Genomic DNA, 14,566 nt, shown 5'->3' with positions numbered 1-14,566 from the left:
CCATAGCGATGCATCAAGTCGCCAGAATTAATACTGCAGCCTGACACGTTATGCTAATGTCGTGTCAATGAGCCAGGCGAAAACTGACTTTGATGTTTAAGCATTCTAGTACGCGTACATAAAAGAGAGAGAGAGAGAGCGAAACGAAAGGCAGATTACAGTACACACAAAATCCGCATGTATGTGCATAGGCGAGACATCATGTAATACATTTATATAAGAAAACTGTAATTTAATGATTTAGTGGACTAAAATAACATTTTTAACACAGTGCTCGATCTCGTACGTCGTCAGCTTCTTTATTCGGCCCTTGTGTTAGTGTTTTCTTCAGTTCACTACTACCGCGAAGCAATATCCAACTGCTGCAAATCGTAGTACTCGCTACTGCTCTCTCCTAGTTTTTTGTTTTTTTTTTTTCTACGTGGCAGCCGCACTGGGTGAATTAAACGATATCTTGTACATCGCCACCCTACAATTCGTGGTGGTCGCATATTCTTCCAGGACCCCCGAAGGTTTTCGAATTCACGTTTCCACCGGAAGTAGCGCTGGGCGACGAAGTTCTCGCCGGATGCGTCGTGAAAAAAAGGATCGGCCGGACCGTACATCATCAGTTGGCTGAGGGACGGCAGTGAAATCGAAAGCGACGAGCGCGTCTCGGTGTCCGGCCAGTCAAAGAACAGCGCCGCACTGCGGATCTCATCCGTTCGTCCCGAGGACGTCGGCAACTACACCTGCGTGGCGAGAAGCTCGTTCGGCAGCGACAGCTTCACGGCACCGCTCGTAGTACACGGTAACATATGGCCCGCCTTCTCATTATCAGTACATTTAATTATTCGTTGGCTCCGCGATTACACGGAGTATAATCAGTGTAGCTAATCTACATTTTAGAAGTTGTAGTTGCCACCTTTTCTCGAACAAAAAAAAAACGGCCCTTCGAAGAGAAGTGGGTGGGTGTGTGGGGGTAAAGCGGGGGCGATGAGCCACAAGGTGATCAAATTGTGCTGCACAACAGACGTCATTTCGGGCCTTTGGCATGCAGTGTCATTTAATGTAACATCGCTTTCCGTGAGCCAAATTGACCTGATGTACTAACAAAAAAGGCACACTGAGCTAACTACATACTAGTTCGATTGCTGGCATAATACGCCCGTGGTATAATGACGATCTGCTTACTGCTCTGAGTAAGTTACCAGCATATAACCACTATAGACTGCCGTAGTGGGAAATATCTATCATGGGGGTCTATCGAACTTCAGGTAAAAATTATCGCACGCAGTTCCATATTTCATTTACAAAAATCTGAGCCGGTCACCAACATTCGAAAGTCACGTTCTATGCCTGTATGCTTACCGTCAAGTTTTGGGTTTATTACGACCGAATGAATAGTGCAAGCAGCATGCTGTGAGCGCGAATGAAATCTGCAGACACTTGATAAGTTGTTCAGAGATTTTGTCTTCATGGCGCGTAAGCATCGCTCGCTCCGCAACGTGTACAGTCGTGTCCGAATGTGCGACCCGACCCGCCTTTTGATTCTTCGCGCGTTCGCAAACTCCGTCGGTGGAATCGTTGCGCATCGCCAGCACCAGGCGGCACTAGTTGTCCGTGCGTAGTGAATATTGTCTATTCGGCGTTTCGTTTTCGCCTTTCCCAGCGCCATTCCCTCGAAGTGGATCGCACAGTTGTTCAGTAAGTTCGAAGCGCCGCTCGAGAGCTCGCACACGACGCAATGAAGACCCGCACCGGCTTGGCCGGACTGACGCTACTGCTCTTTTCGACGACCATTGCTCCGACAAGCTCATCTGGTAAGCTCTTTAATCGCGCAGAACTGCGAACTTTTTCGTAGTTCTGCGGAAATTCAAGAGATAGCGAAAGGTATTGTGAGGTAAAAACTTTTTTACCCACAGCTTGCAGCACGAAGCTATTGAGGAAATTCGAGCGGTTTCGTGAGAAAGAAAACTTCTTAGTTGAGAAATTTGTCCTCCTTTGGGATTTCAAACTCTCACCAATGCATTTCTGAGCATTATCGCACTATCGTCTAAGACAAGGCTCCCGGGAGAGGATGGTATGATGTATACAGCAGCGATTCTCAAGCAGGCTGGTCCCAAAGAGCACTGCTAAGCTCCGTTACACTACAATAAACCTCCCCCTTCCTACCCCTTCTTCCCATTTCATGCAAGCATTTTTCATTCCGTTCACGCTACACTCACGCCCAGTAAATTAAGAAGTAGGAGTATATAATCAACATGGGAGAGGCCATGTCTTGCAATAGGCGTAGTCAGGCTGATGATGACGATGATGGTAACCATGATGACGATCAATTTATTCAATGACTTGCAACTAAACTCGTCTTCCTTGCAACAACGAACACGTGCGGGGCTGAGTCACACCCAGCCGCATGCTGGCTGCTGGACTCAGCCGATTCCAGTGCTTATTTTACAGTTCGGTCAGTGTCGGGAATTCCTGCTCGCAAGCACATGCTGTTGCAAATGGGATCAGCGTGTCCGTAGGCTTATCTTCGGCACCTATCCTCAAAGAGGAGAAACGCGCATGGGGGTAATATAACGCCTCCGGGATTAAAGTGAGGTACCACTTGGCCCGTTTTTAGAGCCTGACTGGCTGCGATAATCTGCTGGTGGGAGTTATCGCGCAGCTCGCGCATTTCTGTTGTGCACTTACACGTGCTTATTGACATTCGGACGTGCGTAATCGAGGTTTTTTACATCGATCGCACCCCGGATTCACCATCTAGGTCACTTGGCAAGTGCGGAGCCAGGGAAAATTTATCAGCGGTTTGCCTATCTCCGAGGAGGGCCCAGAAAATTGGAGGGGCCATCATTAGGGTGCGGTGGTTTATGGATGTAGTTGCCGCTATAAACTAATGGTGGGAGGTAATTAAGGGTGGCCACGTGGCCTTATTACGTCATTTTAGCTCAGAAAAGAACGAGTGAAGGAGACGTATACGACACACGTCGCCGGGGACATGTCTCGTTATTTGTGTATTCATAGCTGCACTATTGGAGAGTGAAAATACTAGTAGAAGTTTACAGGCGTTGGTCCCATGTTCGAATCCCCGACGCGGTTTTAATAAATTGGGGCGCTTTCTTTGAGAGCGGCACGAATTTCCGCTATAGCTTATTCTTGCTGCAAACGGGAGGACGACAGTTTTTGTTTTTCCCTCACAAGAACTACACAAAGTAGGCGTTCTTCGAGCGTTCATTCCCGCGTCGTGAATTTTCTTGGGCAGCCCCGCCGAAGGTCGGCGAGCTGGCGTTCCCTTCCGACGTCGCGCTGGGAGACGAGGTTATCCTGTCCTGCGTCGTGAAGAAAGGCAGCCCGGGACCTTTCATCGTCGCCTGGTTCAAAGACGGCGTTCAGCTGAAGAGCGGGGCTGCGGGTCGCGTCACCGTGTCCACGCCGTCCAAGAGCAGCGCCACCCTTCACATCGCCGGCCTTCGGGCCGAGGACGTCGGGAACTACACGTGCTCGGCGAGGAACAGTTTCGGGAGCGACAACGCCTCGGCGCAGCTCGTCGTGCACGGTAACATTGAATCACACCGAGCACTCGCTTTCCATTTGCGTTAAGCCCTAACCACACGTGCGCGATTCCACGCGTCGGCGTGTGGATGTGTGGGCACGTGGGGAAGAAGTAAAAAAAAAAGTACTAGCATCAGCAAAAAAAAAAAAACTATACATCGCAACTTATTTGCTAATAATGGCTAAATCGCAAATAACTGATTCTTCGCGTTCGTCACTTCACGTAGAATACTATCGTTCAAAGGCATAACTCGGCCGTGTGTCCAGTTATAGTGTGGCATATTGCGCCACATGTCGTAAGCCTACACTCTAAAAAAAGGGGGAGCGAGAATGGAGAAACGGGCTCCGTTCCTCCTTCGGCGCAGCGACTTCCTCCCTTTCGGGCGCTTTACCCGTCGCGCCCTCTCGCGGCAAGGACCAAAGGAGCAACGTTTCTCCTTCAGCGTTCAAGTTACTCCTCAATCACGGGGGTCTTGCTCGCGCGCTTGCGCACGCCAAGCCTATAGCCGCCCGCGGCCAGTCGCGACCGATTGCTTTAACCTAAGATTGTTGTAAGCAATGCAGGAATGACGTTTTATTTTGTTTTATTAGTATAGAGTAAAAACCTCTCTTTTTTTTATCGTCAGGCACTCGCACGATGCTCCGCACACTTCCATGTGTGTCTCGTGTTGTTTCATACTACCAATTTGTCACGAATACAAGGAGCTCTGCTTCCCAAGCAGTCTTGCTTTATCGATTACCTTAGAGTGTAAAAAAAAAATAATGATTTTTTTCGGTGTCGACCTACTTGGTAAGCCCACGCATTTTTAGTTTCGCACGGCACCAACAGCACTCATGAATTCAACGAGGCGCGTAAAAAAGCATCACACTTATTCTTTCAATAGTGTAGGAAACCTGATACCACTCTACAGTCCATGCGTGAAAGTACGATCATATACAATTGATAGAGTGATACGTGCCACTACCACCATATGGATGTTCTTTGCAGTTTACCCCCATTCGAATACGGCCGCCGTGGCCGGAAGTCGTACCTGCGTTCATCAGCATAGTCACACGACACCCAATAAGGCTATGCTACCCCGGCAGGTGAAAGCACAAAGGGAAACAGGCTGCGAAGTTTCACCGAGCGTTTATTCGCCAGACTAGATTACAATCATCAGACACTTTTTAAACATCATCATAACTAAACTTTTGTGAAAAGTGAACCAATGACTTCTGTAGGTTAAACCAAATTCTCAATCGCATTCGTTTTGAATTGCCCATGCCAGCACTGAGAAGAAGGAAGGAATTATGCACGCGAGCAGTATGTCTTTCTCGTCCATGATTCTCCTTTGTCGTGGGAAACTCAACACAAAATGCACTTCTAGTAGCAGCTGTGCACAGCAAGTAAGTACTAACGCTCGCTCACCTTTGTGAAAAGAGTATTCCGAATCCAGAGTAATAACCACCACAGCCACAGCGCTAACAACAAAATTGTGGCACGCACTATGATTGCAAGTTGACACGCGAGGCGAATCGCGAGAGGCATCTGAAGCAGAAAAGTATGCAGGCACAACATTCTATAAAGTTATAGTAAACTTGCGCACTGCAGCGATAGTTCCTCCACTCAAGTATGAGAGCTGCCGCGGCGCCAACAGCCACTGTCATAGCTCACGAAAAAATACCGTCGGATGCGAGGTCATCGCTTATTTCTCTCGCAAGACCCGCGTTGTAACGTACGTATACACTGCTAGGACGGTCGTTACCGCATCAAAAACATTGTCGTTGAAGGGCTAGTGGTGTACTACATCCATGGCTAACGGTCAAACTTGTGGTACGCACGTAAAAAGAATATAAGCAAACGTAAAGACGAAACAACTAAACGAGGTCGACGTGACCACAGAACACCTACCACGACGAAGACAAAGTTTGGTCTGCATGCTGCGCCCTCTCCAAGTAAAAAGAAAAAAAAAACGTGACCTCCGAAATGGCTAACGCGTGGCAGGTGTTTGCACTCTCAGAGGCTTCAAGAAAAAAAAAAGTAACTGTGGCAGTGGTCGACAGATGGCGCAGCGTTCGAATTGCCGTGGGCATTTTAAGCACGGCTTGGGGCATCCGCCTTCGTGAAAACCTGATAAGCTCTAGTAATTATTCCGTTCATTACTGTGCAACCATTGATTAACTGAGGTTTACCTAAGCATCAGATACAATATATTTACGTGTGCGCATGTTGTGGTATTGATAAAAAACGTGAAAAAAAGTGTAAGAAAACCTACTTGTAACCTGTGCCACTCAGGTCAGTTGAAATTCATCGCTATATAAGCTGGCGCGCTTTCACAGTAGAGTGTGAGTAAACACGTCGAGGTGTGAGTCGTTGGTTTTGAATGGTTGATTGTGCTCTTGTTGCGAACTTGTTAGCGTATACGCTAGTGTACTTGTTGCGTACTATTTGTGTACTATATATGTGACCATGTGTGCATGTGTAGCTATATAGATTGCATCAGCACATAATAGGCTTTCGGTGTCCGTAAGTGGTCTTGAATGGGTTGATGCGTAAAATATCCGCAAGGGAGCCGTGATAGTGGGTAATAACAACAAACGTCGCGGCAGTCAACTTTTTTTTTTAATTTTGTTCAATCCCTTCAGATGGCGCCACCTACCACCTACTTCACGACTATGACGCTCTCACACCTCCAGCCATTTATATATCGTTGAACATCTATCTATTAAAGCTGCACTACTGAGTCGGAATGGTTTCGCTGCGATCGAGTGTACGGTTTGGAGGCACATCTCGTGACCTGCGGACCCGTAAGCGCATGGATAACGTCGCTACACTATGTGAATCTGCGAGAAATAAATACAGCAAGCCTAGCATGCACTCTTCAGGTGAGGGCTTTGCAGAAACCGTGTCTTTCGGAGTGAACGTGGCTTCGCTGACCGAACGAAACGTACTTGCTCCATCGTTCTCTTTCGCGATGTGTTCACCGCCACAGGTTCGTCTGCTTGTTTTTATAATAATTTCGTTCAATATCAAGCTCAGCGGGACCGTTTTTTGTAACTTTCAGTGCCGTGTACTCCTTACCAGTCGAGAATCGTTGCATTTGCTAAGCCTACTCGCTTCGCCGGGGGGCAGCCATGTTGATTTTGATAAGGAGGAACGTGTTTCTCCGTGGATGAGGGAGCAACGTTTCTCTATTTGAAGACGAACATTGGGGACATCGCCGTTCCTCCCTAAATGGAGAGTACGTCACTCCATTTTTTTTAAGAGTGTACGGTAATGATCAGTCGCGAATGGAGGCATACTTAAGCGCACCGGCATAGTACGCTTTAAAAAAAAGAGAGAGAGAGTGTGTGCGACTTCTTTCGGGTAGGTCTGACGTGCCAGGCATATGACTCCCTGAAAAGAGGCACGCCCACTCTCTTTCGGGCGTCATTCAACTCTTTTCTGAGAGTCGCGTGACCCGCAAGAGAGTAAACGTTCCTCTTTTGGGAGAGTGATATGCCTGGCACGTCAGAACTATACCCGAAGAAGTCACACACACACACACACACACTCTTTTTTAAGAGCGTACGCTTTTTACGCTTTTACTTTAGACGAATTTCCTCCCACGTTGATATTGTGGTAAATGTTCGAATACGATGGCAAGCTCTCTCGCTCTCAACAGTGTTACGCATGCCGGAGAGAGATGGCGGCGTTGACGTCGTGTTCGCCTATGATTCTATACTTACCTGGTTTTACATGTAATCGCTGCGTAACTAATAATACAGCGGTTTCTACGTTAGGGTTCAATTGTTCTAAAAAAACAATCAAAAGACAGAAAAAAGATTTTCAAGGAAGAAATTGTATGACCATGTGTCTATGGAAAATGAGTCGTGGCTACGATAACACCGAGAGAAGCGAACTGTGCAAAGAACGATCAGGTTATTCGATGACCTTTTACACCACCACATTTCAGATCACCGTTTCCCACCATACTTTCAATCAGATTTTAACGCACAAATCCCTACACTGCGTCGTGAGGTTGTGCACACGTATGAATTCGCGTTTTAGTTCTTATTACATCATGAATATTTAGCGAAAATGGAGACACCGGTTGCGTTTGGGATCTTTGTGAAACGCCAGCCTTGTCCTTTATCGCACAGTGCTTTGATGTCTTCAGGGTGCACCAGTCGTGTGCCATTCTGCTGGAACGCCGTACGTTAATTACATATTCAAGTTGGTGAAATTCGATACTATGTAAACAAGTTGTGTACGTCATCATACTTTATGGCATTACGTCTAGGAGAAGTGACGCAACAGTTTCTTCGCGCTGACGGACCGCAGATTGAATTGCCTCGTCATGTATTTTTATCGACGTCTGACCGTCTGAAGTAACACTAGGTGACATGAACAAAAAATGAGCTTCTATGTTTACAACACTACACGTCCTTGAGACCGCTCAGGACACATTGTTCATTACATGATGTGGTTATTCAACGAACTGAAACACCGCTCTTTACCCTGACAATGAGTCACAAACGGATTTCTTTTGCGCTATAACTCATTACCGGTGTATCGGGGATCGGTTTTTTACTGAATAGCAGAAACTTATGCCTGGCGGTATACGCCTAGCAGGCCAAAAGGAAGCCTAAAAAAAAAAAAAACAACGTTAGAGCAATTTTTTTTTCTCTTTTCTCTGTTCCTTTTTTTTTCTTAGCGTAAAATAATTATTACATTTTTCAAACAATATAGAAGAATTGTACACCATACCTCCAGCAGGGGGATGTCCTTGCGAGTATTACGTCCGTAATTGCCTTTATTGTATTGAACTTTTAATTAAACATTTATTTATTACGAGAAGCCCCTAACTATTCATGACGGCTACATGCGTCCACCGGCAACCCAGAAGACCTGATAATAACGGCAGCAACGCACCTGCAGAAAGATAGCGGAATAATACCGCACTCGAAACACCCGCCCTGAACGTAGTTCTCAAAGGCTCCGCTAGACGCCACTAGTTGCCCGCGCTGTGGCGCGGAATGTTTCAGCCTCAAAGAGCCGCTTTCTCGGAGGGAGATGACATTCAGCGGAATCGCTGCGTGCAGGACGCTTCAGCTGCTGCGCCGTTCAGCATGAGGCTACTGCGCATACTCGTTGCGTTCGCGACTCAGTTTCTGTCTGCAAGTGCGCAAGCGCAAGGTGAGCCCGCGAATTCGGCTTCTAAACCTAGTTTGATGATTATTATAGTCGCTCTATGTTTGTAGTTTTCAGCTCAGATCCAAAGCGAGCCTATTCGGCGTAAGCTCAGTATTCAAGACTGCATGCAACAACTTATTATGCCTTGGTTTATCTGCGGCACCCATAACTATATACGCGATACTTTTATTATGCCCGCGACTAGTCTCTAACATTACTCCCGCAGCCGTACGTCTTCTTTTTTTTTGTTGTTTTCTTTCTTCAGGGTAAAAACTACATCTCACACCAAAAGCATCACGACCAATTAGCGGAAGGTCGTTCTTTTACTCCTTATGTGAATTTGCCTAATTACTCATGTATACTTTATTTTTACTGAAACATATATAACACATCGATAAACAATAATAAATCGGCAAACTGTGGCAGCTATACCTAGACCCCTCGCGCGTGTTGGATACACCCCAGAGGTCTGTTCACCCTCCGTTCACGTTACAGTTTCGCCGAAGTTACAAAGCAGCGGGTTTCCCGGCGAAATATCGCTCGGAGATGACACCGGCGCAATGTGCGTGGTCACGAAGGGCTCGTCGGGACCGTTCAAGATGACCTGGTACAGAGACGGCGAAGAAGTGCGTAGCTCGGATCGAATCACCGTCGTTGTTGGACCGCGCAAGGCCGTGCTCAACATCGACGACGTCCGGGTGGAGGACGTCGGCAACTACACGTGCACGGCGACGAATCGCTTCGGCGACGACAGCATCGCCATGCCGCTTGTCGTGACAGGTGAACACATTCTCAAGTTCAGTGTGCCCGCTCCGATTATGTGCGATCTGATATATACACGACGGTTCTGTGTGTTCGGTGGCTTCCCTCGAACAAAGTGTACATGAAGTCGTGTCATGTGTCGCAAATCATCGCGATATATGGGCGCGCAAACATCATTCCGTATTACTGTGCCACTATGCTTGATATAAGCTAATTACACTGCTTTCTATTTTGAACATCACATGTTCTGGGTGGTCCGCGGTTATGGCCAAATGATATATTAATTTTTGAATGGTAATAAGACGTTCCCGCATAGCTGTAATCGACCCTATAGATTTTATTACTGCTCCAACAGTCATTATCCTGGTCCTCAACGGGTTATCTTTTCTAGCAGCCATGCACATGATAAAGACTTGGACGCCTGTTATTCGCTGTGTCCAGTATGCGTTCTTCCAGCCATAACACGTGTAACATCGTCGACAACGTTACAGCAAGACAATCTCTTAGGATCCAGGAGCTCCGTCCAGCTGCTGCGGCGCGGATGCAGTTTGTATTTTACATTTTCACGCCTGGGGTGTGAGGGGTGTCTTGATTTTGATATGGTGACAGACCGTAGCGCTAACCACGTGCAAGAAGACGGACCATGCGCTTACTCCGTCCGACCAAGTGCTTAGACCGTGGTTTGAACATAGGCTTAGTCCAGACAACGATACAGACTAGTCCTAAGTACAGGCTACGGTATGTCTTGAGACTGGCTCAGGTCAGGTACGTGTCAAGTAATATTTTTGCATTCGGGGGTAAGCACAATGAAAAACACAGCGCCAAAGCGCGGGAGGAAAAAAAAAAGTCTCCTTCTTTCCTTTCCTGTCGTTTTCGCGCTTCGATTGATTGATTGTTTTGTGGGTTTAACGTCCCAAAACCACCATATGATTATGAGAGACGCCGTAGTGGAGGGCTCCGGAAATTTAGACCACCTGGGGTTCTTCAACGTGCACCCATATCTGAGCACACGGGCCTACGACATTTCCGCCTCCATCGGAAATGCAGCCGCCGCAGCCGGAATTCGAACCCGCGACCTGCGGGTCAGCAGCCGAGTACCTTAGCCACTAGACCACCACGGCGGGGCATCGTTTTCGCGCTTCGATTTCTACTATGTATGTGAACAAACTCGCCCAAACCTTGGTAAGCATAAGTCAAAGCTTGTAGTCCATCTCTGCCCTGTGGTGCACGTTGTTTCTCGTCTTCTACGGGCATGTACCAACCGGCCCGGATAAGCACTGTGGTGATTGATTTTAATGATGGTTACGCGTAAGTTTACAATCATCATCAACAGCAATAATAATAATAATAATAATAATAATAATTTATTAATGACAATTATCGATTCCGTTTTGCCCCGTTCAAACGACACACGCGTGCAACTCGTGAATTTGTGCGCAGGTTTGACGCTCAGAAATTTGAACAAAAGTTGCGGAATCGTATATCTTGTTAAACTGTATTTTTTTTTCCTTGTGTTGAACATTTGTATCCACTCCTGTTATGCCTCAATAATTTTGAGAGCAGTATTTTAGGATAAAAATTTAACAACGAATTCGTAAATTTTTCACAAGCCGCAAGCAAGCGCCACGCACATTGACTCCAAGAAAGAAGGGGATGCGGTTCAAGAAATGCTCCGGCCATCCTCTTTAGATTCCTGCATGCGAGCGCAGCACCAATCCGCGCATCGTGGAACGTGTTTGCCGCGTGTTATTAATGGGCATGTCCGCGCTGGCTGTGAACGCCAGAGCTTCAGAAGGACAGGCCTTGCCAGCGTTAACGTTGTACGAGGTTTGTGTGTGTTTGTAGGGGAAGTAGGTGATCCTTGTCTCGCATCCCCAGAAAGAAAGAGCACATTCGTTCGGCGCGTGAGAAGACACACTACCCGCCAATTTGAACTGCTCGCCGCTGTCGCGGGGCTGTAAATGTTCAGAAGAGTGCGAAATATTTACTGCGATTTCATTTACCGAGGAATTGTTCGGAAACTACCGATCCTCCGTATTTGATGAGCTCAGCAAGACAAGAAAGTCATTCCAATCATCTTGAATGAGTGGAGACATATTCACTACACTCACGAACGGAGATATAACAATACTGTCACAACCGCATGCTGAAGAAGCCGGAGGAACTTACCAGGCCAGTGCAGCGCATGTCGAGAGAATGAGGTTCTTCTTGGAACAGTGCACTGGCTGATAACTTGCTGGTTGTTCGGCCGGGTACCGGTGCCCCATCCTCAGCTGCGGCAGAGAACAAAGCAAAGAAGAACTTGAACAGCTGGACGGTGATACACTGAGATTGCAAAGGCATATACTGTTCAACAACCGCGAGCCATGGACAAGCGTCAGCCGCCAAAATGTACACAAGATTTCACTTCCGCGAAAGCGCTTTTCTTTTTTTGAACATATCTCTTATAACAAGGTTCCTTAGATAAACGTACTTTTATGTAAGTGAGTGAATCGATTCAACTAGTTCTTTTTTTCCTTTCCTTTGATGCGATTTCATAAAAGTTGGGTCAAAACACAGCTGAACTCTTTTAGGAGAGACATGCACCAAGCAGGGAGCGATTGCGCCCTTTTAGGCGAGGCGTCTCCTGTACGCAGGGTATCACGATGCGTTTTATTAACACCTATTTTGATTCAGGCGCACTGGTGTCTTTTATATTCATTTGTCTCTCACATCGGTGTCTTACGAAGGATTGATTGATATGTGGGGTGTAACGTCCCAAAACCACTATATGATTATGAAAGACGCCGTAGTGGGGGGATCCGGAAATTTCGACCACCTGGAGTTGTTTAACGTGCACCCAAAATCTGAGCACACGGGCCTACAGCATTTTTGCCTCCATCGGTCTTACGAAGGAGTTCAACTGTATGCAGTTACGCAAATTATATAGTTATGCAGCTTGATATAATTTTATTTTCATGCAAGCTGTACCTTGTATGCATGCTTCTTGCAGGATTTAATTTTGCCGCACCTGACCGACCCAAACAAAGACAGCGTAAAAACATTCAAAAGATCGAGCCGTTACCATGCTCTCCAACACGCAGGAAACACACTAGCTGTGCTCCACGTCTTCAAGATTGCTGCAACAAACCATTCTGTTCATTCCATCAAACAGGTACTTGACTGACAGCGCTGGCGCGCTGAAATTCAAAACTCCTCGTGGTGATAGTGCCTTCTTCAAACATGAGATGGCGCTAGTTCTCCAGTTCTTGGCACGCTTGCGCTTGCCGATACTACGTCCCAAGCTGTGCATCAAAGCGCACCAGATCCGGCAGCCGAGGCATTCGTCCGTTCTTTAAGCTGCACCCACGTAGGCGCGCGCACTCCGAGTTTGTATTAACCGTATCAGATCGCAATACACCAAGATGTGCGCGAACTACATCGCCGCGCTGGTTCTTGTGGTCGCATTTGTTTCGACGGCGTCGGCAACAACTGCAACTGGTGAGACGCTTGTTAACATAGTCTCCATTTTCGTTTCGCATGATCCTCCTCGCTTTACGAGACTTCATTTGAATACGCAAAGAGTTTTCGGCGATAAATGACGACACTTTACATGTATCCTCCGCATAATGCGACCAGCGCCACCGAAGCTGGGAGAACTATTGTTTCCTTCGGACGTCGCCCCGGGGGACGAAGTTGCGGTCATCTGCGTGGTCAAGAAGGGCAGCCAGGGACCCTACCAGATCACGTGGGAAAAAGACGGCGCGGCTCTCGGCGGTCCGGGAACGGATCCCCGAGTCTCCGTGTCCTCGCTGTCCGCGGTAAGCGTGGCGCTTCGGATCGCCAATCTCCGAGCCGAGTACGTCGGCAACTACAGCTGCACGGCGAGAAACCGCTTCGGAAGTGACAGCGTGACGGCGCAGCTCGTCGTACATGGTATGAATGTAGAAACAAATCGGGCTGCAGCGCATTGCGCGAGCACGCCGGTTTGAATCCGGGCTCCGGCAGCCGCTCTTCAGAGGCGGCTGAAGGCGTACTTCTTAAAAAGTACTTGCGTACTTATTAGGAATTGCAGGGAGTCAAAATCAATCCATGGTTGCCCACAACGGCGTGCCTCGAACTCATATGAAGTTTAGGAACGGAAAACGAGGGTCATCATTCAATTAGATAATCTTGAAACAGTGAACAGATCATCTTAAACATTTTTTTCGTTTCTTTATGCACCACGGCTGCGATTTGTTCTGCTTGGTATTGTGAATTCCACTTTATTTGACAGAGGGCTGTAAGGAAATGAAAGGTGATTGCTAAATGGGCTGTAGCCAGAAATATTTGTCGGGGAGGGTGGGGGGAGGGGGAGGCTGATGAGGGGGCTGGGTGGGCAGGGTTCGACCACGCTTTTCTGTGTTCGTGTATATGTTTGTGTGAGTGCGTGTGATGTGCCCATGCAGAACTCACAAATGAATTTTGAAGGGTTATCTATTTACGCCAGCGATCTATATAACGTAGGAATTTTGTAAACATTCCACATTCGATGCCATGCTTAATCCACTTAGAATATGAATTAGCTTGACAAACATCAGCCCTTCTACAGCAGCTGAAAAAGCTGTCTATACACACACTACCTGTGCGACGATTCTTCGGGAATAAGCGAAAGCGTTCCCAGATGTTTCATGTTTGCACATCGGCCAGCCAGTTGTAGGGCGACGCAAACACCCGGTGAGGCGTCATACAGTCAACCTGATAGGAGTAATAGCGGCGATAAGATAAGATACGATGAGAATCGTAATGAACTCCCCTGGATGATAAGTGATTAGCCGCCGCCACGAGATGCCGATAATTGAGGGCACAGTGAACGACTGCCGATGAAATTATTTGCGTTACGTGAACCGTGTATGTGGCGCCTATTCGTACGCCACATACATACATACATACATACATACATACATACATACATACATACATACATACATACATACATACATACATACATACATACATACATACATACATACATACATACGTGTTTTTTGTGTTCACGGGTAGATTGTTCATAGATTGCTTGTCAACATCCGAACAAAGTGGTGACAAATGTAACATTCTACGATTGCAGAAGGCTAAAAAGAATACGACACAGAA

At 47.1% G+C, this 14,566-nt stretch overlaps 1 protein-coding gene across 9 annotated transcripts in view; it reads left to right on the top strand.

Annotated features, from left to right (window-relative positions):
• The window catches only part of LOC119163139 (cell adhesion molecule Dscam1), a 187,275-nt gene that overhangs the window by 87,128 nt on the left and 85,581 nt on the right, over window positions 1-14,566 (top strand). Inside the window, exons 1-2 of one of the 9 annotated variants that reach the window (XM_075874121.1) lie at window positions 8,518-8,692; window positions 9,185-9,469. The exons of 7 other annotated variants lie outside the window; for them this stretch is intronic. In XM_075874121.1, the coding sequence (XP_075730236.1) occupies window positions 8,533-8,692; window positions 9,185-9,469 (445 nt within the window). In that variant the 5' untranslated portion in view covers window positions 8,518-8,532. Of the gene's footprint in view, window positions 1-8,517; window positions 8,693-9,184; window positions 9,470-12,777; window positions 12,932-13,069; window positions 13,367-14,566 lie in introns of those variants that run through there. One more of the 9 variants, XM_075874124.1, reaches the window with a different exon arrangement.

Source organism: Rhipicephalus microplus, chromosome 9, assembly GCF_043290135.1.
Source record: "Rhipicephalus microplus isolate Deutch F79 chromosome 9, USDA_Rmic, whole genome shotgun sequence".
NCBI classification, from domain to species: Eukaryota; Metazoa; Arthropoda; class Arachnida; order Ixodida; family Ixodidae; genus Rhipicephalus; species Rhipicephalus microplus.
Note: the sequence above shows the minus strand (reverse complement) of the source record. Positions and strands in the feature narration are given on the sequence as shown.